Below are 25,664 nucleotides of genomic sequence, written 5' to 3'. Positions count from 1 at the left end.
AAATTGATATCAATAACTTGGATGTGCCTTTGGTCTTGTATCTGGAAGCTCCATCCACTTCACATCTTTCTCAGCACACTCCACCGGCAACTCCATTGCTAGATGCTGATGACCATGAAGATGAATCTTCTATTGCTTCATATACAATCATTATATCACAAGATGCTGATACTGAAGATTCTGCAAGTTTTGTTGAAGAAAATACTGGTGAAGCTGCTACAAATATAAATGTTGATGCAGCTGGTCCTTCTGGACATGCACCTCCACAAACAGTTTGTAAAGCTGATTTGATTAAGAAGTTTGTGAGAAAGGATGCACCAGTTCCTTGGAGTGAAACTAACAGAGGAAGAGAATGGATCAAGGAGCGGAACAAAGTTGATTTTGTCCCTACTGCAGATGTTCTTGCTGAGCACCTGGTTAAAGCTGATGAGATGCTGATGAATGATGACTTCAAAGCACAACTCAGAGTTACTGCATTGAGTACCAGGAAACTTCAAGGTCAACACTCAATAACTCAAGCCAAGGTGGACAAACTTCAAGATACAATGACTAAGCAAACCATGTATGTTATATTGGACAAGAAAAGGTTTTTTAAGCCAGCCTTTGACCGCATTGAGTATATAGAAAAGACTCAAGAACAGCAGCAAGCTCAAATATCTTATATTTAAAGAATCAAGATACTCAACAAATCCAACTCAATGAAATCCAAAACTCTGTGGAATTGCTTGTCTCCCTGCTTCTACCAGATGATGCCAAAAAGGGGGAGAAAGTAATTAAGTCCAAATGCACAACTAATCAACCACTAAAGGGTAAGGATGATGATAATGAAGACCAGGGAAACTCTGAAAGGAGTAGAAGTCTAAGTCAAGGCATGGGTTCTTTATCAAGGGAAGCCAGAACTATAAAGTCAAAGAACAAGTGCTGATACTAAAAGGATAAGTTTCGATGAACAAACTCTGAAACTTGATGAAGAGATCTCCAAAAGGATGTTCCTAAAGGACAATCCAGGCATGGATATTGAAAGTCTGAAGGAAGAAGAGATTAGACTGAATGCTGAAAATGACAAATCTAAGTCAAAGTCTAAAACTCAAGCCACAGCAAAGAAACCACCTAAGCCTAAGGGCATTGTGATCAAAGAGAGGACAAATTTTGAGGCATCTAAGGCCAAGTCCAAATCACAGGTGGAAGTTAATCCTAGATTCAAGGGTAAGGCAAAAGTTGATGAATCTGTAAAGATATATATGCCAACCATGGATCTGGAAGTAAATGCTGATGAAGATACAAATCTGATTTTATAGGAGAAAAGGAATATTTAAGCAACCTCTGACAGAGCTCAAGTTGTCTTGACATCAGAAGAAAAGGAAACCTCTGACATTGCTTATGTTAAACCTTCAACAGTTCTACTACCTGGGTTTACTAAATCTCAACAATCTGCTCAACCTATGAAGACTTCAACAAATGTTTTTCAGGGTAGATTGATTCAAGGAAAGGAATCTAGAGATAGAAAAGGACTGGGTAATCCTGATGAGAAAAGAATAAACAACTCTACCTCAGATCCTACATCCCTTACTGAACTAGGAGTAGGGACAACTCTGTTAGTGTATACTGAAAATATTTATTTGAAGTATGTACATTTATTTCTGGCCAATTTATTTGAGAATCATTTGAATGTTTACATGTTGTCTAATATTATATATTGTGAACAATCTAGTATCAAATGGGTTACAGAATATTAGATTGTTAAATACGGTTATATAATATAATAAGGTTCACAGCACAGGTGGTGTTGGACAATCCACTGGTATGGCTGTAGTATTATTTAGATTAGTTTATATTGACTAATAAATAATACTAGTATACTTTGTGTATATTGAACATGATCAAATTTAGAATTGTTCCCTTAATACTGATTAAGAAGGAGAACTAAGATTCTATGTTATTATTAATGCTTAGGTTCTTAATCCGGAAATAGTAATTGACATGTGTATATTATTTACATGCTTTGATTTATATATGAAATAATTTTTTTGAATTATATCATTATATTTTGGGTGATGGAATTATATACATGGTGGATATTATTTATTGAAGGAATCCATGTCCTGATAATATTCGGGTTAATGATGTCCCCTTGAAAGCTCAAAAAGATTTAATTATGTAAAACCCTGCAGGTGGAATTTATTCTGGCATAATTAAATAAAGGTTGAGTGGATGATCAAGGATAAAAGATATTAATTAAATAAATTATCAGTAATTTATTTAATTAATGGACATATGATATTTTAAACATGGGGAATTTAATAAGCAAATAATATTGGAACTGAATTAATTAAATTACGGTATTAGGAAAGGTAGTGTAAATATTAATTCTTTAGTGGATTGAATTAATATTTAATTACATTGGGCTAGGCTCAAGATGTAATTAGAAGGCCCAACCTAATTATCCATGGTCCCTATTGTAGCCTATATATATTCTTATTCTTTTCTTTCTTGGGACGATGTGAAAACATATTGTAGCCACCAATGAGCAAGAAGAGAGGATAACTTGAGAAGATGGAGGCCACACTTCGCTCAAGGGAATTTGGGAATACAATAGAAGAGCGTGGAATCAACCATTAACAAGGTAATCCTCTTTTCGTAATCTTTATCGTAAAACGTAGTAACACCCTAAGTCCGTGGTTCCCAACAATTGGTATCAAGAGCCTGGTAATGGGTTCTACGTTTTATGATATAATATCCATGTTGTAATTATATATGCGTGTATATAGTGTTTTACTTGTATTGTTTTTGATGCAGGTTGTTAATCCACTATTATGGCCATGTATATTTTAATTATGTGTTTGGATCCCACGTGGTTTAATCGTGGTTAATTTTTGTTTTGGTTTCCACGTGGTTTAATCGTGGTTGTAATTTACACGAGGGTTGATCGTGTTAGAATAGATTTACAAAATTAGTTTTGTATTAGATCTATTTTTTTTGTAATTGTTCCGGGTATTTTGTAATAGTTATGTGCGATCGGAAATCAATTCCGGTAGTTTTTTGTTCCGCTGTGCGATTACAAGGGGCTGCTTTTGATGTTTGGATCGAACAAAATCAAAACAAAACTCATAGAAAAGCAACAGGCGCGCGCGCTGCGGCAGCTGGGGCAGCTGGGGCTGCTGGGGGCGTCGGGGCGCGCTTGGGGCAGATTTTTTTTTAGAGCTGGATTTTTTTCAAGGGCTATAATAGTGGAAAAATTTATTTTAATTTTTTCCATTAAATTTTAATTATTGCTTTAATTTATTGATTATGTGTGTCGTTAATTATGTGTGTAATTCTTTTAAAATTGCATGTTTAACTTAATTAGGACGACATGGACATAAATTTTATTTATTGCTTTAATTAAATATTATATGTTGCTAAAATTATGTGTGTATTTTGAATGCATGATTAGACATAATTATAACAACATAGGGCCCCATTTAATTTTAAAATTCCTCAATTTTAATAAAAAATTCTAAGTGGGAGAGGGAATTAATATGAAATTAAATCCCATGGTCTCCATTATTGGTTGTAGGTAATTTAACATAAAGACGAATATAAATTATATATATGTCACCCATCGTGGCATGTAATTTATGGTGTCTAGAATGTTATAGAAATTACTAGAACAAACTTCTTAAATTAATTTTTAAAATAAATAAAATACGGATTTTCTTTATTTCTGATTTGGGGCGATTTTTTCAAAAACGAGTTCATCGAACTTGTAAGGCTGTGGGTTTTAAGCGAGACCGATGTGACTCCTCCACTACCTGGAAATCAAACCATTGATGAATATTGAATTGAAATATTCTATTCAAGGCAAAATTACGAATATTGGAAGGTATACACGCCACCCATCGTGGCGTACCAAGTTCCATAGATTTCAAATAATTTAAGATTTGATGATGGTATACACTTAGCTATGAAAAATAATATAGTCCACCCCAACGTGGCATATTGTTTGGTAATAGGACCGAAGTAACATTTAAACAAAATTAGGTGGTATACATGTCACACATCGTGGCGTACCAGAAGCTTATGGTGTTTAGATGTTAGTGCATTAAATTTTAATAATTGTTAGAGGAATCAATAGATCTTAATAATTAATGCACCCTTATTTATGTGATGTTTTTATGCATGATTCTCAGGATAAAATGGGCTTTAATCCACTATTCACCATACTTAAGGATAACAAACTTACCGGACCTAACTATATTGAATGGAAATGAAATTTGGACATTGTGTTGACTACTTAGGAGTACAAGTTTTGCACTTATGAACCCAAGCCTGAACAGCCTGCTGTTGATGCTCCTGAAGATGAGAAAGAGTATTATAAACGGTGGATTAAGGCTGATGAGATGTCGCGATGTTATATTCTGGCAGCAATGTCGGGTGTTTTGCAGCATCAGCATCAGACTATGGCCACTGCTTCGGATATGCTCTTTAATCTCAAGGAACTTTTTGGAGATCAGAATAGGGCTGCTAGGCAAGTAGCCATGAAGGCTTTAATGAACACTCAGATGGGTGAAGGCACACCTGTAAGGGATCATGTTCTCAAGATGATGTCGCATCTGAATGAGATAGAGATCCTTGGTGCTGAACTTGACGGGGAAACCCAGATTGACATTATCCTTATGAGCTTGTCCAAGAGTTTTGAGCAGTTCCGCTTGAATTACAACATGAACAAGAGGCAGTATAGTCTCGCGGAACTGCTGACAGAACTTTAGGCAGCTGAAGGATTATTTCGGCAGAGTGTTCAAGTGAATGTGGCTGAGAAAGGTTCTTCCTCTAAGCCGAAAGGTATTAAGAAGAAGAAAAAGGCTCAGACACAGAAAGCTGTGAAGGCAGTGGGAGTTCAGGGTGGTGTGAAAAAGCCTAAGGGAAAGTGCTTCAGATGCAAACAGTCAGGTCACTGGAAACAGGATTATCCTTTTCCTAAGAAATAAACAATACTGGTATGTCTCTTTCTCTAGTTACAGAAACATTTATAGCGGCTATATCTACGAGCACTTGGTGTGTAGATACATGAGCCACTGATCATGTTTGTAATTCTATGCAGGGGTTCCAACTATCCAGAATGCTTAGAGATGGTTAGATATACGTGTTCATGGGAGATGCTATGAAAGTAGCAGTAGTTGCAATAGGAGTTATTCATTTATCTTTTGGTTCTGATAGGATTTTGGTTTTGAACAATTGTCTTTATGTACCTTCTTTTAGAAGGAATTTAATTTCGGTTTCTAAACTTGCTTTGGATGGTTATAATGTTTGTTTGGATCGTAATGTTTCTATTATGATGAATAAACGAATTATATGTTCTGGTACATTGCAAGACAATTTGTATATAATTAATCCTAGTCAACCTGCACTGCAACTGTAATTTAGGGAATTGAACAACACATCTTCTAACTCTACTAAAAGAAAGGAACCTTCTAGTTTGAACCAAACATATCTTTGGCACTTGAGATTAGGTCATATTAACTTGAGGATGATTCAAAGACTGGTAGTAGATGGTCCTTTAAGCTCATTGGCAGTGGAGCCATTTCCAGTTTATGAATCCTGCTTGGAAGGTAAAATGACTAATAGGCCTTTCAAGGTAAAGGGGAATAGAGCCAAACAAGTATTAGAATTGGTTCACTCTGATTTATGTGGACCCATGAATATCCAAGTAAGAGGTGGTTATGAATATTTCGTCACTTTCATTGATGATTATTCTAGATATGGGTACATTTATTTGTTGCGCCGTAAGTCTAAGTGCTTTGATAAGTTCAAAGAGTACAAAGCTAAAACGGAGAAGTGACTTAATAAAAGTATCTAGTCACTACGATCAGATCGTGGTGGCGAATACTTGCTTGGAGAATTTAGGGAATATTTATCAGAAAATGGGATAGAATCCCAGTTAACTGCACCAGGCACACCCCAGCAGAACAGTGTAGCAGAGAGAAGGAACCGGACTCTTTTAGAGAGTGTTAGATCGATGATGAGTTATTCGGATTTATCCAAGTCATTTTGGGGACATGCCTTAGAGACAGCAGCTTATCTTCTGAACTTAGTACCTTCTAAGTCGGTTCCTAAAACCCCCTTAGAATTGTGGACCGGCGATAAACCGAGTCTAAGACATATTCGAATATGGGGTTGTCCAGCACATGTGCTGAACAAGAACGCGACTAAGTTAGAATCTCGTACAGAAGTAAAGTTGTTTGTAGGCTACCCCATGGGAACGAAAGGATATTTATTTTATAGTCCGAAGAATCGGGATGTCATTGTTAGCACCAATGCAAGATTCTTAGAGGAGGAATATATAATGAATCACAAACCCATGAGTAGTGTCGTTTTAGAGGAACTAGTGGGAGGGACAAATAATACCCATAAAGCTGTAGTACAAGTAGAACAACCACAACATAATGTACAACCTGTCACTAATATCGCACCAGTGCCTCGTCGTAGTGGGAGGGTTGTTCAACAGCCTGATAGATTCATGTTTTTGGGAGAGTCTTCAGTCTTGGTCTCTGGTGAACATGATGATGATCCCCGTACATACGAAGAGGCAGCACAAGACAAAGATGCAGATCTTTGGCAAAAGGCGATGGAATCTGAGATAGAATCAATGTATTCTAATCAGGTCTGGGAGCTCGTGGAACCACCCAAAGGTATAAAACCTATTGGATGTAAGTGGATCTACAAGAAAAAGAGGGGATTAGATAAAAAGGTGAAAGCCTGGAAAACAAGACTTGTTGCGAAAGGGTATACTCAGAAAGAAGGTATCGATTATGAGGAAACCTTTTCACCGGTAGTCATGCTTAAGTCAGTCCGTATTCTTTTATCTATAGCAGCTCATCTCGATTATGAGATTTGGCAAATGGATGTCAAGACAGCTTTTCTTAATGGAAGTCTTGAAGAAATCATCTATATGCAGCAACCAAAAGGATTCATTAAGGAAGGCCAAGAGCATCTGGTATGTAAGCTTAAGAGGTCTATTTATGGACTTAAACAAGCTTCTAGAGACTGGAATATTCATTTTGATCAGGCAGTCCAGTCATATGGATTTGATCAAAGTCCAAGCGAATCGTGCGTGTATAAGAGAAGTGAAGGTAATGCAGTGGTTTTTCTAGTACTATATGTAGATGATATTTTACTCATTGGAAACAATGTTGAGATGTTGTCATCAGTAAAGGCATGGTTGTTCAAACAATTTGACATGAAGGACTTAGGTGAAGCGGCATACATCCTTGGGATCAAAGTTATAAGGGATCGCAAGAAAAGGATGTTGGCTTTATCTCAAGAGCCCTACATTGATGAAGTATTAGCTCGTTTTAACATGCAGAACTCCAAGAAAGGTTTTTTACCTTTTAAGCATGGAGTTGCTCTATCTAAGAAGCAGTGTCCTTCGACACCTAAGGATATAGAGAGCATGAAAGCAGTTCCTTATGCTTCAGCATGTGGAAGCTTAATGTATGTTATGTTATGTACGAGGCCTGACATCTGCTTTGCTGTAGGCATGGTTAGTAGATATCAGTCGAACCCAGGTCAGGAACATTGGAGTGCAGTAAAAACTATACTCAAGTACCTGAGAAGGACTAACGAGTATATGTTAATTTACAAGGCCTCAGATCTATTTCCTTTGGGATATACTGATTCAGATTTCCAATCAAATAGGGATAAGAGGAAATCAACCTCGGGATATATTTTTACTTTAGGAGGTGGAGTCGTTATATGGAGGAGTGTAAAGCAGAAATGCATTGCAGACTCCACCATGGAGGCCGAGTACGTGGCGACATCTGAGGCTGCCAAGGAGGCTGTATGGTTCAGGAACTTCCTTTTGGACTTAGATGTGGTACCTAATATGCCTAGGAGCTTGACGGTGTATTGTGATAACAATGGTGCTGTGGCAAATTCAAAGGAACCGTGAGACCACAAAGCAGCTAAACATATTGAACGTAAGTATCATCTCATACGAGGAATCGTAAAGCGAGGGGATATAATTGTGGCTCACATATCATCAGAAGACAACCAAGCAGATCCTTTCACAAAGAGCTTGCCAACCAAGGTTTTTGACAAGCATGTGGAAGCGATAGGAGTCAGATGGATGGACACATAGATTTTTATGTAATAGTGGATTAAATAAACACTGATGTACACATAGAATATTTTGAGTATAAGTGGGAGATTGTTAGTGTATACTGAAAATATTTATTTGAAGTATGTACATTTATATCTGGCCAATTTATTTGAGAATCATTTGAATGTTTACATATTGTCTAATATTATATATTGTGAACAATCTAGTATCAAATGGGATACAAAATATTAGATTGTTAAATACGGTTATATAATATAATAAGCTTCACAGCACAAGTGGTGTTGGACAATCCACTGGTATGGCTGTAGTATTATTTAGATTAGTTTATATTGACTAATAAATAATACTAATATACTTTGTGTATATTGAACATGATCAAATTTAGAATTGTTCCCTTAATACTGATTAAGAAGGAGAACTAAGATTCTATGTTATTATTAATGCTTAGGTTCTTAATCCGAAAATAGTAATTGACACGTGTATATTATTTACATGCTTTGATTTATATATGAAATAATTCTTTTGAATTATATCATTATATTTTGGGTGATGGAATTATATACATGGTGGATATTATTTATTGAAGGAATCCATGTCCTGATAATATTCGGGTTAATGATGTCCCCTTGAAAACTCAAAAAGATTTAATTATGTGAAACCCTGCAGGTGGAATTTATTCTGGCATAATTAAATAAAGGTTGAGTGGATGATCAAGGATAAAAGATATTAATTAAATAAATTATCAGTAATTTATTTAATTAATGGACATATGATATTTTAAACATGGGGAATTTAATAAGCAAATAATATTGGAACCGAATTAATTAAATTACGGTATTAGGAAAGGTAGTGCAAATATTAATTCTTTAGTGGATTGAATTAATATTTAATTACATTGGGCTAGGCTCAAGATGTAATTAGAAGGCCCAACCTAATTATCAATGGTCCCTATTGTAGCCTATATATATTCTTATTCTCTTCTTGCTTGGGACGATGTGAAAACATATTGTAGCCACCAAGGAGCAAGAAGAGAGGATAACTTGAGAAGACGGATGCCACACTTCACTCAAGGGAATTTGGGAATACAATAGAAGAGCGTGGAATCAACCATTAACAAGGTAATCCTCTTTTCGTAATCTTTATCGTAAAACGTAGTAACACCCTAAGTCCGTGGTTCCCAACAAACTCTAGAAAGACTAAATCAATTAGAGTCTGTGCATATGGTCTACAACTCCAAGCTGAAAGAAGACATAATGCTTTATTTTATGACAGATGGGAGAGTATTCCAGATAAGAAAGGATGTAATTCGGTTGAAGTATTATGAAGAACTGCAACATGTTTTATTTCTACTTCAAGTGAAGAACAGGTCAGCAGATGGTGCTGCCAGATACTTAATATCTGATATTCAGAGGCAGAAAAAACTTTACTCTGTAAAGTCTGACAGACCATACTATCCAAAGTACAGAGCTCACAATGGTGATTTAGTTGAGATTAAGCCCAATACCGCCAAGATCACTACTTTTCTGAGTATTAAGGGTGTTGAATTTAATCTGGAGTCTGACAAAGCTTATCTGATCAGATTGGATCAGGAGATAAGGAAAGCAAAGATTAATGATCTCAGGGCTGCTATCTTTCAGACATGAGAAGATACAGTTGAACTTAAAGATGCTAAAAGGAGGATGATAAATGAACTTGAATATGCTGAAAGAACTCTTCTGAAGAACTATCTCAGAACAACTCCTGACATTCAAGAGATCAAACACTGAAGCCAGGTCGAGGACTACAATTGTTAAATTTTGAAGGATATACAGGCTAAAGCTGGTATCAAACTTTATGGATGGTAAAAGTTACAAGGACTGTGAGTTGTAGTTATCTAGTCAAATTCTCATATGCATTTGTACTTAATGTTTTTGACATCATCAAATATCTATTGAACTTGTATATTATGCTAATTTACAAGTTGGGGGAGATTGTTAGATATATTTGTGATGTCATGTCTAATAATGATTTGTGTTTAGTTTTCAGATCTTGACTAACAGGACAAATAAGGACTTAACTGGAAATCAGTACTTATACTGAAGTCAGAACTTAAGATATCAGAACTTAAGTTATCAGAACTTAAGATATCAGAAGATATTCATCAGAAGATAATATCAGGACTTAAGAAGACTTTCAGATAAGGAAGGCGACTGATTGAATGAAAAGAAGATTAAGACTAAAACAAGAAGAGATATGCATGGCGAAGAATTCTATGAAGAATAGAAGACTTGGAGGAAAAGATGACTAATTGATATATTTTATGATACAGAATTATATTCGATATCAATTAGAAGATTATCCTGTAATTGTGTGGTATATAAACACAACATAGGGTTTACACTAGAAGTGTTATCATTATCGAGAATATTATTCATTGTAACCCTAGCAGCTCTTAGTGATATTGTTCATCACTGAGAGAGAACGGTTCCATTGCAATATTGTTTTATTAATAAGATTATTCTTTGTTACATACTTATGTTCTTAATTCGATTTGATTGTATTATACACTGTATTCAACCCCCTTTTACAGTGTGTGTGACCTACATACACCCTTCAAAAAAAGAGTTAACATCTTATAAATTTTTTAAAATATTTTTTTCATTAATTTATTTTCAAAATTTCTTTACATATATATTTAAAATCATAAAAATTCTTTTAACATTTGTGCTCCACAAAAATTATCAGTACTTTAGACTTTGATATCCGACAAGGAGTCCACGATACATGCTAGGCCTAAAGGCTATTTATGTTTATTTAAAGGTAATAACAATAAAGTATATTTATCTAAAATCTACTGATCCGCTAAATATGGTATGTGTATTTCGTAGATTAATCAAAAAATTGCTAATACCTTCCTAAAATATAATATTAAAAATTAAAGTTATTTTATAAACGAATCTAACATCTAACATATATATTAAAATGATGTATACACATATACTTTGGAAGATAAATATATTTTTAGAAATATAAATCAACTCCATAATATTAAAATTGTAAATCAGAATATATACTATACTATACTATATTATTATAAGTAAAATAAGATATTTTTAAAATTTTCAAATTTTGAACGATTGGCTAGTAATCTATTACTTACTCCAGGTAATGTGGCAATTTATTTTAACTAATTGAATAATTGATTGTTAAAAAAATATTTTAAACTAAAATAAACTAAACAAATGTAAATAGAACACATATATAATATTAGATGTAGATCTTTAAAACCTGGTATATAAGGATGTTGTATCAAAATACCCGAGTCAATTACCCAAAATATTTAAAGGCGCGATATTCAGTCCAAAATACACACGAAAACGCATCACAAACATGCCCATTCAATTTTTAAAAAATTTAAGAAGTACACATATTACTGAAATGCGTATTCAATTTTACCTTGTAATGAATATGCATTTCTTGAATGTGCACTCTTTCAAGAAAAACATTGGAACATGCATGTTTAACATGCATTTTGTGTGTAATTCTTTTAAAATGTAAATATGCATGTTCATATATAGTTGGTATTTTGGACACTATTTCGCATTTTTAAGCATTTTGAGCCGTTGGAACTTAAAAATAAAATATTTTGATCACTCTTTCGTATATAAGAACTTTTTCTATAACTTTAAAAGAAGTATTATTATTGATAACAATATATTATACAAAAATAACTTAAATAAATAGAAATTACATTATAGAATGATAAAACTATAATACTATGCATGTACATGTAAATGTATGGACTTATTTCAACTAAAACAGTTTTAAACAATTTAAAAATCTATTATTAAAAATATATATAAATGAAAAGTTAATAATAAAATTTTTAGGTGAATAGGAACTACCTAGCCCGTGCACAGGCGATGCATCGCAAATATAAGCAATTCAGGTCATATTAGACATGACAATATTGGTATATGACACGTGAAAACAGTACGAAACGACACGAATAATTAATGTTTGAGTTCGAAAATTTGGTACACAAACACGAAAAAATACAAATATAATTAGTGTCGGGTTTGAGTTTCCAATATAGGTACACGACACGAAACGAAAGTAAACGGAATAAATAAATAATTAAATATTTTAAAATATATAATATACATATATATACTAAATACCAAAATTTTACATATTATAAATAACATATATATATATATAAGTGTAAATACTAAATATATTTTATTGTTACTTAACTACGTAAGTGAGTGCTTCACCATTTAATTATCTATTGCATTTTTTAAAGGTTAAATATCAAGTAGGTCACTTACTGCGTCCAAATGTTTCAAGTGAGTCACTGGTTACAAAACTGACTCAAATGAGTCATTCATTTAAATATTTATATCAAAAATATCACTCTATCATTAGTCGAAATTCTTAAAAATATTATATATTGAGTTTCACACATTTTTTATGAATGATATTACATCCAAATGAAAGATTCTGAGTTCTAGTATTTTAGATAATATTTTTAAATATTTTTAAATTTTTTTAAATTTATTTTTATTTAAATCAAATAATACAATAAAAAAATTAAAAATATCTAAAATAGTAGAACTCGTAACCTTTCATTTGGATATAATATCATTAACAAAAAATGTGGGAAACTCGATATATAATATTTTTAAGAATTTTGACTAAGGATAGAGTGATATTTTTGATATAAATATTTAAATGAGTGACTCATTTGAGTCAGTTTTGTAATCAGTGACTCACTTGATATATTTGGATGCAGTAAGTGACCTACTTGATATTTAACCCCATTTTTTAATAATTAATTTTTTTCATATATAATACGTGTAGTTTAGTGTACTAAATCGGAAAACAAGAAAGTACAGAGAACGTTTATTTGCAGGTTAGGTCATATTTAGAAAAGAACTCCGTTTGGTCATTTCTCTTCTCCCTTGAATTACATTTGGTCATTTTTCGGGTTTTGGGTAGAAACAAGAAAATTGGCTTAAACGAGAACATCATCATTCAATCTAATCTATAGTGTATACAATAACAAAGCAGGCAGCAGGCTTGGATATCTCTGGGGCAGTGTAATTGCACAAAGGGGCCTATGAATATCTCTCCGATTGTTACACAATCTACTTGTTTTCTCTGCAATTCACGTTTCACCCTCACCGCCCTTCCTCTATCCCTCCGCCTTCAGGTTATATTCTATCCCCCTCAGGTTATAAACAAATTTACATGTTAAGGTTTGTGAACAAAATGAGTAGCAAGTAGGAGTTGCTTGCGTCCTGAGATTGAGCTTTAGTTTCAATCTGTTTATATTGAATGGAAGTTGTCATTAATTACCAGTATAATAGTTTTAATTTGTTTATTTGCCAAACGGAATCTACTGTTTAAAGAACTAGATGCCCTACACATGCATTGCTGGTAGTACTATTACCTGATTGATGACATTACATATTCTTTTTCTCTTTTGCTTTTATGAGTTTATCCTTCGGCCATCCCCAGTTATAATCAATTTTTTTTCGTATTGAATCACATCACAAATAATTACTTCTAAAATTCTAATACTGCATTTGGTTGGAGAGATTGAAATGGAGTAAATATGTGATCAAAGTTTGATAAGTGAAATAAAGCATGTAAAATGAAATGTGAAAAATTTGAGAGAATTTAATTTTTTAATGATGGAGTTTCTGAGGAAACTGTGTGGAAGAAGGAGTGAAGCGTAAATCTACAAACTCGTGGGATCGATCTCTTTTTAAAGTTTGTATAAATAGAATGGAGAAATAAATGGAAATGTGGATATTAGTTGCAAATTAGTACAAATTTTCTTTTCCATTCCCACCCAAATTTATTTCCTCCAATTAAACATGACATAGGGCTACTTTTTCCGAAGATCACATCATCTGCATGTATGTCTGTGTATTAGAACCTGTCGGCGTGCTTCTATCGATTGAGTTCTGACAATTGGGCACAAGCATCTTTACTTTGTACTTATAACGAACAGTTTGTTGAGTTTTTTTCCCGCTGCAGCGTGGTTCATGTGTCGTAAGGTATGCATTTGGCAAGAATAGAAAGCCTGAGTCATTTTGTTATGACAAAGCTATACCCGAGGAGATTATTGAGAAGCCAGTCGGTATATCCTTGTCTCAAAAGAATGTTGGAGATAACACCAAGTGCCCTGAATGCGAGGCAAAAGGTGCTGTACTTTGTGCCACTTGTTCTGGTTCTGGCTTATATGTGGACTCTATAATGGAGAGCCAGGGAATCATTGTCAAAATCCGATGTTTAGGTAACTTCAATTCTTCCAATCCATGTAAAAAAGACTTCTTTTCACAACATAAAAATTTTGCGTTTATCTCCATGCAGTGGAAACTTGTTTACCTTGCTGCATTTTTGCTAAATGTCCATACCTTCGATATTCTAGTAATTCCCAATCTACTTTTGTTACCTACATCTTGTAGTGACAGTTAATGATTTTATTATTGATTTCCCCTGAACTCTTGAGTTGGTCTTTAGTTTTTACTAGCAGTTAATTCGTTCCATTTGCTCCGAATCTGATATATCATATGCACATTAGTAAAATGTATGCAAATGCAGTCATGTTTAAGCTTCTCCAAGAAAAAAAAAAGAAAAAGAAAAGAAAGTGTACAGTACTGACTTGGTGTATGCGCTGGTATGGCTGCGAGGCACCTGTTACAGTGTGTAATTGTTAGTTTTTCTGGCAAACTCACCTAAGCATCGTCCGCAAACCAATGTAGACTTGTCTTCCATTTCAGCACCCCTGCTTGGTGGGAAATGTTATATTTTCAGATACGAAGTGTTTCATGGCCAACAATTCAGAGAGAGACATAGAGTTATGGAGAAAAAATATTGAGTTATTGAGAAAAAATATTGAAAAGGGAGGTGTGATAGTATCTTTGTGATTCGTCGTGTTGCATGCTCCAAGGCATAAACATATTCAACAAGGGGAAAAACCTAGTAAAGGGAAACAAAAAATTATTGTTAGATGTAATGTAATGTGTGTTGCTTTCTTTTACCTTTTATTTGATACGTATACATTTTACCGAGGAGCTGGCCTGCCCGGGCCCAAAATTTAATCAGTTACCTATATAGTAATAATTCCGCAAATAGAATAGATTTATCTTGGTGCTTGTTTCCTTGTTTATGAGTCTTGTGTGTTAGTGTGTATAGCTTTAAGGCTTTTCTAATTTCTCAAATTTGGGACTTTTTTCATTTTCAGGGTAATCCATCTCTCTAGTCTCGGTATATGATCATAAGTCTAATTCTAGTATATGTATAAACTATACGATATATACCAAAACATGCATTATCTGTACAATTATCAGAAGTTAAGATTAAAATTTAAAAGCTTTAAACTGTTATTCACATTTTGATATTTTATTCTTATGAAGAGACAAAAGTGAATGCCCATTTTTTAATTTCGCCCTAGGCCTTTTTATGGTATGAAACGGGCCGCGGAGCTTGATAGACTTAACCTTCACATAGTTTTAGAGTTGTTCAGTAAAATAAATGTTGAGTCAGTATGTTCTGATTCAGAATCAGAAGTATGTTCTTTAGTCTTTACTGAGCAAAACAGTATTTTTTTATATTTTCTTCAATGCTTTATAACTCTGGATTAGTTCTTTTTTGACGTATATAATAAACTGGTGCATATGTACAATTATCAAGTGTTTTTCATGTAAGAAACATACTATTACTTGTGCAATGAAGTTTTATATGCTTAAATTTTCATGCAGGTTGCGGTGGAACTGGTAACATCATGTGCTCAGAATGCGGTGGTAGAGGTCATGTTGGATGTCCTAATTTGTAAGGTTCGAACCTGTGTTATGTTGCATCATGTTTGGTACTTTGTATTTACTCAAGAAATTTTGTTTGTAAGTTTCCAACCCATCCGAGTTGTCTTTGCAAGTTTCTTCTAGAGTTTTTCTATTCTTTCACGTGCTAAATATTCAGTAAATTTTGTATTGCACCTCAGAGTAATTTTTTTTTTTTTTGGCTAATTGATTACACACGAGTCGAACTCCTGACCTCCCGCAAGGGGTACCACTATACCAACACTTTATTGGCCTCAGTGTAACCTTTTTATCAGAGTAACCTTTAATTTAGAATAGAAGGAAATGACTTATAACTAACTTTTTTTAAATACTTGTGGATATTAATGTATATTTTCTCAGCAACTAAAACATGGAACATTGTGTTTTCTTCAGAAACATTTATGTTCGTGGTTAAAATTTAATGTGGCATCTCGAATTCTTTGCTATACCAATGGAACCTTACATTGGCCAGTGATTGCATACAAACTAGCTACACATCAGACCCTTTATTATTAGGGAAATGTGGAGCAGCAATTACATGTATTCATTACTGTCAAAGCACTTGGGTTTGACTTTTGAGTTGAGTTACACAAGTTAAATTCTTTAGCTTATTTTACACAAGAGACATGCCATAAAAGTAGCCTGGCTTTCTAAAAAATTTTCTGATGATTAAACTTGTGATCTTTGTATCTCTTGAAATTACTGACATCTTTGTATTCCTTTAAAAACCTTTTGAGCTATTCCATATGTTGCTGAAAAGTAAGCCTGTCTCTATGCCCTAGAGTCTACAAGAAAGGAAAATGGAAGTTAGCTTCTGTGATGCTATCAAAGATTTGTGGTTCATTATCACTATTTCTGTGGCATAGTTGTTATAGTCCCACAGCTTTGATTAGGAGTTCCAGGACGTATTGGGGATCGGGGCGTGGTTTGTATTATAATGGACTCGAAAATACCATAGATTAGTTTGTTTGATTAATGATCCAAATCTGGCGGAGAATAGTACAATCCGGATAATCTATGATCCCAAATCCGGGAATTATTATGCCCTTCCAATTTAGGTCCTATACTAATTTTAATAAAATGAATCCTCACCGAACTAATCCGGATTCGATCAAGAAATCGATATAATAATAATCTTTCATGATTTTTAGTCCATTAAATACTCATTACTTTATATTTGGCTGTTATGTCGACTGATGACTATATAAACTTTGATTTGGCTGTTACGTCGACGACTATCTAAACTTTGTTTTGAATTAAATTTTGATTGGTTTTGAACTATAACTTTATTGTTATTTAGTTTAACATATCTTTGGTAGCCATTAACCAGGGACAATGTAATTTGCTTGTTTGTTACCCATTTTAATGGAGCCTTATATTGCAACGCTGAAGAAAATTCAAAATTTTTAGGCTAAATGGTTATCTAAATAGTTAAAATAAGATTGTAATTGGATGTAATTGGATCATGTTTGATGGATCACAATCTATATTTGGTTCAGATTTGACGGTGCCTAAACCGAAATCTGGACATGAACAATTAGTATGATTCCAATTTCCAAACTCGATTGCTCATATTACATGCCTACCTAGCAGCACATATATATTCAAATATGTAGACACACGCACACACATTCTTTGATATATTATATAGGTTAATTGTTATCAATGTTTTAGTATTCCAGGTCGTAAAATAAAAATATTTACATGTAACCATGTAAATAATAATCCTGAGATTAAAATATTTTATTGAAAATATTAATTACCCCGATTTTTAATATTTTTATAAAAGATGCGGTGGTTTGTGAGAATCGAATTCGAGATATTTCATTCACTTATATAACCTAATACCACTATATCATATTGTCATATGCGCTTTTTATCATACACATAATATGTTAGATATATTTGATAATGTCATGGCTAATATGTTTTATGTTTAGCTTTCAGATCTTACGTGAACAGGATAAATCAGTACTTAACTGTTGATCAGTACTTATACTGGAAGTCAGGACTTAAGGATATCAGTACTTATATTATCAGGAGATAATCATCAGAAGATAGATATCAGAACTTAAGTGCTGAAGGACAATCAGATAAGGACAGTAGCTGATTAAAGGAAAGAAGATCGAGATAAACATAAGAAGAGATATGCATGAAGAAGGAATTCCGTGAAGAATGGAATACTTGGAAGAAAAGATATCTGATTGATATATTTTAGGAAGCAGAATTATATTTCATATCAATTAGCGATTATCTTGTAACTGTGTAGTATATAAACACAGACATAGGGTTTACACTATAAGTGTTATCATTATTAGAAAAGATTATTCATTGTAACCCTAGCAGCTCTCGTGATATTTGTTCATCACTGAGAGGTAACAGTTCCATACTGTAACAGAGTTTATTGTTTCAATAAAGTTTGTTTTCTGTTACTTAAGTTCTTAAAGTTCGATTTGAGTGTACTATACACTGTATTCACCCCCTCTACAGTGTGTGTGTGACCTAACAATTGGTATCAGAGCCTATCTGTTAACTTACATACAGTTAAAGATCCAAACACAATCATGCCGGACACAGAAACTCCAACTAAGCCTACCACAACTGAGGAACCACCAAAGACACAAATTCAGAGTCGGTATGAGACCATCAGAGTCCCCATACTGAGACCATCTGAATATCCCATATGGAAGGTAAGGATGACCATGTTCCTGGAAGCAACAGATCCAGAATACCTGGATAGAATCAAGGAAGGTCCTCACAAACCAACCAAACTCGCTGTTGCAGTTGCAGGTGAAGCAGCAACGACCGTACCAAAGGAGAAGAGTGATTATACTGCCGAGGACATAACATCAATTGCTAAGGATGCTAAGGTACGACACTTACTGCATAGTGACATTGATAATGTAATGTCAAACAGGGTAATCAACTGCAAGACTGCTAAGGAGATATGGGATGCTCTGGAAACAAGGTGTCAGGGAACTGACACAATTAAGAAGAACAGGAAGACAATACTCACTCAAGAGTATGAACACTTTGACTCAAAAACTAATGAGTCATTGAATGATTTATATGATAGATTTGTCAAACTTTTGAATGATTTGTCATTGGTTGATAAAGAGTATGACCTTGAAGATTCAAACCTTAAGTTCCTGTTAGCTCTTCCTGAATGCTGAGATTTGAAGGCAACGACAATAAGAGACAACTACAATCTTGATGAAACAACTCTTGACGAAATCTATGGAATGCTCAAGACTCATGAGCTGGAGATGGAACAAAGAAGCAAGAGGAAAGGAGGAAAGTCAAGGACAGTTGCTCTTAAGGCTGAAGAAGAATTCCCCAAAGCACCTTCCTCAAAGAAAGACAAGGGTAAAGCTCTTTTCATAAAGTCTGATACTGAGTCATCAAGTTCTGAGAGTGATGATGACTCAGATTCTGAAAGCTTGCCTGAGACTGATGCTGATGAGGAGATGATGAAGCTGTGTGCTCTTATGGTGAAAGGAATCACCAAGATTGCATACAGGAAGTTCAGGAAGGGAAAGAAGTTTTCCAGGAAAAGCATAAGTTCTGATAAGAAGAATTTCAGAAGATCTGAAGGAAGAGGAGGAAAGTCTGACAGAGGAGATTACACCAATGTTAAATGCTATAACTGTGGTGAGAAAGGCCACATATCTCCTGACTGCAAGAAGGTAAAGGGTGACAGAGGCAAGGCTCTTGTCACAAAGCAAAAAAGCTGGACAGACACTTCAGACTCTGAAAGTGAGGAGAACTATGCATTGATGGCAAATGCTGATAAAGAAAGTGCTGATAGCAGTTCTGAAGCTGCTGAAACAAAGGTACCTCAGACTACTTATGCTTTTCATACTGATGATATTAATGAGTTGAGAAGATATCTTAAAACCATGTTTGTTAGTTATAGAGATCAAACCTTAACATGTGAAAGATTAACTTCTGAAAATCTTGCTTTTAAGAAAAGAAATGATTTCTTAGAAAAAGGGTTAGTTATATTCCATCAAACTCAGAAGGATAGAGATGATGCTTTTTATGTTAGGGATGAAGTGCTAAAAATGAATGAATCTCTAAAAACTGAGTTAGAAAAGGAAAGAGAGATAATCAGGACTTGGACTAACTCTGGCAGAACAACTCAAAATTTGCTAAGTAGTGAAAATTGGAAAGAGGGCTTAGGTTATGGAGAGAATAAGAATGATAAAGGAACTGAAGAAATTAAGTCTGTTGTTAAGCAAAAGCCAAAGTTAAAACCTGTTAAGTTTGTAACTGTAAAGTCTGATAATGAGAAATCAGAAGTTAAAGAGGAATTAACTTCTGACAAACTAAAACAGGAAAAGACAGCTGAAGTAAACATAGGCTTAATGACAAAGAAGCAGCTTAAGCATAAGCTGAAAGATGTCAAGAATGCAAACAAGGTAAAATCACCTAGGAAAAATAGGAATGGAATGGAAGGTGTGAATAAAAGCAATGATTATAAACCTGTTCCTGATGCTCCTAGGAAAACATGTCATAACTGTGGAAGTTCTAACCATCTGGCTTCTTTTTGCAGGAAAAATAAGAATATTAACTCCTTACCTTCAAAATCAGGAGTTAAGAGTCAATCTGTTAGATACAAACCACAAAATCCTTGTTTTCATTGTGGTAGTTTATGGCATTCCATTTATACTTTTAAGGAATATCATAGTTTGTACTATGATTATTATCAAATAAAACCTTCTTTGAAGAAAGTTTCCATTGTTCCTTCTAGTGTAAATTCTGATTCAAAGTCTGATAATGTAAATTCTGATAAGAAAAATGTTAACATAAACTCTGATGCTAAATCCGCTGCAAATGTTAACAAACTTAATAAGGCCAAAGGATCCAAGCAAGTCTGGGTTCTTAAAACTAATAATTAGTGGTCTTTGTGATTGCAGGGCAACAGGAAAAATATTCTAGTTCTGGACAGTGGATGTTCAGGACATATGACTGGAAATAAGACCCTGCTATCAGACTTTGTGGAGAAAGCTGGCCCAAGTGTTTCTTATGGAGATGGCAACATTGGAAAAATATTGGGATATGGCAATATCAATCTTGGAAATGTCATAATTAAACAAGTAGCTCTGGTCTCAGGACTTAAACACAACCTACTGAGTATAAGTCAAATCTGTGATAGAGGTTATCATGTTGATTTCTTTGAAGAACACTGTGAAGTTGTGAGTAAATCTAAAGGCAAAGTTGTTCTGAAAGGATACAGATATGGTAACATTTATGAAGCTAAGCTTTCAACAAGTACTGATGGCTCTGCAATCTGTCTGTTAAGTAGAGCATCAATTGAAGAAAGCTGGAATTGGCATAAGAAAATCTCTCATTTAAATTTCAACAATATAAATGAACTGGTCAAGAAAGATCTTGTGAGAGGATTGCCAAACACAGTATTTGCTCCTGATGGTCTTTGTGATTCATGTCAGAAAGCCAAACAAAGAAAATCTTCATTCAAGAGCAAGACTGATTCATCAATTCTTGAGCCTTATCATCTTATACATGTTGATCTATTTGGTCCAGTAAATGTCATGTCTATTGCAAAGAAGAAGTATGCGTTGGTCATAGTGGATGAGTTCACCAGATACACATGGGTGTATTTCTTGCACACAAAAAGTGAAACTGCATCTATCTTGATTGATCATGTCAAACAGCTGGATAAAATGGTCAAAGATTCTGTGAAAATTTTAAGGAGTGATAATGACACTGAGTTCAAGAATTTGATAATGGAAGAGTTTTGCAAAAGCCATGGAATAAAGCAGGAATTTTCTGCTCCTGGAACTCCACAGCAAAATGGAGTTGTTGAAAGGATGAATAGAACTCTCATTGAAGCTGCACGTACAATGCTTGAAGAAGCAAAGCTTCTAACCTATTTCTGGGCTGAAGCTGTGCATACTGCTTGTTTTACTCAAAATGCAACACTCATTAACAAGCATGGAAAAACACCATATGAGATGGTGAAGAAAAAGAAGCCAAATCTGAAATATTTTCATGTATTTGGATGCAAGTGTTTTGTTCTCAAGACTCATCCTGAACAGCTATCAAAGTTTGATCTAAAAGCTGATGAAGGAATCTTTGTTGGATATCCACTTTCCACAAAAGCCTTCAGAGTCTATAATTTGAGAACAAAAGTGGTCATGGAATCTATCAATGTCTCTTTTGATGACAAGAAGATCATTGGTCTTAAAGATTTCATTGACCATGATCAGCTGAGATTTGCAAATGAAGACTCATATTCTGATACTGAAAATCCTGACAGTCTAAGTCCTGATACTGCAAACTCTGATGGATTAAACTCTGATGTTATTGAAACTGTGGTGACTACGTTAAAGGAAGATGCACCTATGCAGGGGGAGCATACTCAAGATCCTACCACATCTCAAGAAACATCTGAACATGCATCTGGCTCTTCAAGTTCTGATTCGTCAAGTTCTGATAAGCCAAGTTCTGATAGTACTGAAAATCTAAATACTGAAGAATCCAACTCAGAGAGCATAGTTTTAGGGGGAGCATCAGAAAATGAAAATGAAGATAGCATGGATCATGGGGGAGCATCCAGTTCTAGAGAAAACCTTCCATCTGCAAGGAAGTGGACAAAATCACATACACCTGATTTGATAATTGGAAATCCTGATGCAGGTGTCAGAACTAGAACATGTACTTTAAATGAGTGTCTTTACAATTTTTTTCTCTCTCAGACTGAGCCAAAGAAAGTCGAAGAAGCTCTTCAAGATGCTGATTGGGTGCAAGCAATGCAGGAAGAGTTGAATGAATTTGAAAGAAACAAAGTCTGGACCCTGGTACCAAGACCAAAGAATAGATCTGTTGTTGGTACAAAGTGGGTATTCAGAAACAAAACTGACAGTGATGGCATAATTACAAGGAATAAGGCCAGGCTGGTTGCAAAAGGATATTCTCAACAGGAGGGAATTGATTATGATGAAACATTTGCACCAGTTGCTAGGTTAGAAGCCATAAGGATATTTTTGGCTTATGCTGCTCACAAAAAGTTTACTGTCTTTCAAATGGATGTGAAAAGTGCTTTTCTCAATGGAAAATTGGAGGAAGAGGTATATGTTGAACAACCTCCAGGTTTTGTAGATACCAAACATCCAGATTATGTCTACAGACTTGACAAAGCACTTTATGGACTTAAGCAAGCTCCTAGAGCATGGTATGAGACTTTAGCTCAGTTTCTTCTGGAAAGTGGATTCAACAGAGGGACAATAGACAAAACACTGTTCTATCTCAACCATGGAAAGGACTTACTTCTGGTCCAGATTTATGTTGATGATATCATTTTTGGATCTACAAATGACAAACTTTGCAAGAAGTTTGCCAAACTAATGCAGTCAAGATATCAGATGAGTATGATGGGGGAACTTAGCTATTTTCTGGGCCTTCAAGTCAAGCAGAATGAGGAAGGCACTTTTATTTGTCAAACCAAGTACACCAGAAACTTGCTAAAGAAATTTGGAATGCAAGATTGTTCAAGTGCATCCACTCCAATGGCCACTGCAACAAAACTGGATAAGGATACCGGTAAATCAGTAGATATTACTGACTACAGAGGTATGATTGGCTCTCTACTCTATCTAACTGCTAGTAGACCTGATATCATGTATGCTACCTGTCTTTGTGCAAGATTTCAAGCAGATCCAAGAGAACCTCACTTAACAGCTGTAAAAAGAATCTTTAAGTATCTTAAAGGGACAGCTGCTCTGGGATTATGGTATCCTAGAGAATCAGATTTTAAACTAATAGGTTACTCAGATGCAGATTTTGCAGGTTGCAAAATTGACAGGAAAAGCACAAGTGGAAGCTGCCAATTTCTTGGAGGCAGATTGGTTTCTTGGTACAGCAAGAAACAAAAGTCAATTTCCACATCAACTGCAGAAGCAGAGTATATTGCTGCAGGAAGCTGTTGTGCACAGATTCTTTGGATGAAGAATCAGTTACTGGATTATGGGTTAACATATTTCAAAATCCCTATTTACTGTGATAATCAAAGTGCTATTGCTATGACAGGTAATCCAGTTCAACACTCAATGACAAAGCACATCAGCATCAGGTACCACTTCATCAGGGAACATGTGGATGAAGGTACAGTGGAATTGCATTTTGTTCCCACAGATCAACAGTTGGCAGATATCTTCACAAAACCATTATGTGAAGCTACTTTTACAAGATTGGTAAATGAACTTGAAATGGTTTCAGGTTCTTTCTCTAAATCTGCTTAGATTTGTTCTGTATTATCAGACTTTATGCTCAGTATTTACAGAATTAATCTCATTATGTATTCTGTACTTAATTGATAAATGTCTTTAAGTAATGACTGTTGTCTGATATATGTTTCTAAACTCTGATAAGTGATATGTCTGTTCTAGTACCTATTCAATCCTATGAGGATAACTGTGCTAGATACTGACCTAGTAGTCTTCAATAAACAAATGATTCCATGGAAGAAGTAATTATTTCAGTGGAAATCTTATGACACTAGCAAATTCTGATAACTGAGCTTAGTTAAGTTCACTTTGTATATCTTATTACTAAGTCACAAATTAGAATAATGCTACTCATCTGTTAAGTTCTGATACTAGTAAAACTGCTGAATGTACTAAGTGCTGATAGACCTCTCTTATCAAAAGAAAAAGCAAAAAGATCAAAGATTAAAATCAGGTACTCCTTTGAGAGCTAGAGTAAATATGTGGAAGGGACGACCCAAGTGCATTGCTGGTATTAAGTAAATATGCATCAGAAAAGCAAAAATATTTTCTTGATGACTTTTCACACTCTATGATTACTGGAGAAATACTCTGACAATAGCATAAATTCTGATAAACAGTCGTGACTCACTTACACTGAGAAGCCACTGTAAAATAGAATTTCAAAAGATGCATAAAATTAGCACAAAACAGTTGAGGTGGACTCAAGCATAAACTTATTCTTCAGTAGGTTTCAGGACAATGACAGATCTTTAGCAAAATTTTAGTTATGCCTTATTTCTAAGATGTACTGAAGTGAATCAGACTTTACTCTTTGTCTGTTTTTAGCTTAATGCACACACTAATCACTCCATCTGAATGATGAAAATTTCTGTGGTGGTCTATGTTATTTTAGATAAACAGTCATTGTGTCATTATTGCACAAATTCTGAGGACAAGTTCTAAGTTACACGTTCTGATGATTAAGTTCTGACGTCCATAACTCAGAACTTGTATGAGTATTTACTAAGATAGGCATTCCTTTTTCGAGTTAAGAAATTATGTTCTGATGACTGTTAAGTTCTGGTATAGGTCTAAGTTCTGATTTCTCAGTCTAATCCTTTACTTGGCTTATCTGTGAATAAAATTTGATAACAGTCTCAGTTCGAACTAAAATATGTTGAAGTGGAAGAGTAATAGTCACTATGATTAGGATTAATGGTATTTGTCCTTGAACAGTCCACTGTTTCTTGTGTCTTGTGCGGTCTAGATCATGACTCCTCTTTCCAATGACTGTTATTCTTTTTCAAAGTCTAGGGAGACGAGGTAGAATTAATTCTACCTGTCAGCATTAAATATCTTTGCGTCTCTTGGCATTCTCTTGCCTATATAAGCAACCACTTCACATCAGTCTTTCCATCACATTCTTCTCACACACTTATCCTCCTTCTTCTATCAAAAACACGATGGTTCGATACAACATGTTTTTGAACAACCAAACCTTCA

At 34.5% G+C, this 25,664-nt stretch overlaps 1 protein-coding gene across 2 annotated transcripts; it reads left to right on the top strand.

Moving 5' to 3' along the window:
• Window positions 1-12,975: 12,975 nt before the first annotated feature.
• On the top strand, window positions 12,976-18,265 carry LOC141707865 (uncharacterized). 2 transcript variants are annotated; one of them, XM_074511282.1, is made up of 4 exons: window positions 12,976-13,292; window positions 14,126-14,384; window positions 15,853-15,922; window positions 17,878-18,265. In XM_074511282.1, exons 1-4 carry the CDS (start codon window positions 13,200-13,202, stop codon window positions 17,975-17,977), a joined length of 522 nt encoding a protein of 173 aa, XP_074367383.1. In that variant the 5' UTR covers window positions 12,976-13,199; the 3' UTR covers window positions 17,978-18,265. The 2 variants fall into 2 exon arrangements, with proteins under 2 accessions (XP_074367383.1, XP_074367384.1); XM_074511283.1 differs by having other exon boundaries at window positions 17,871-18,048.
• The last annotated feature ends 7,399 nt before the right edge of the window (window positions 18,266-25,664 follow it).

Source organism: Apium graveolens, chromosome 2 (assembly GCF_009905375.1).
Source record: "Apium graveolens cultivar Ventura chromosome 2, ASM990537v1, whole genome shotgun sequence".
NCBI lineage: Eukaryota > Viridiplantae > Streptophyta > Magnoliopsida > Apiales > Apiaceae > Apium > Apium graveolens.
Note: the sequence above shows the minus strand (reverse complement) of the source record. Positions and strands in the feature narration are given on the sequence as shown.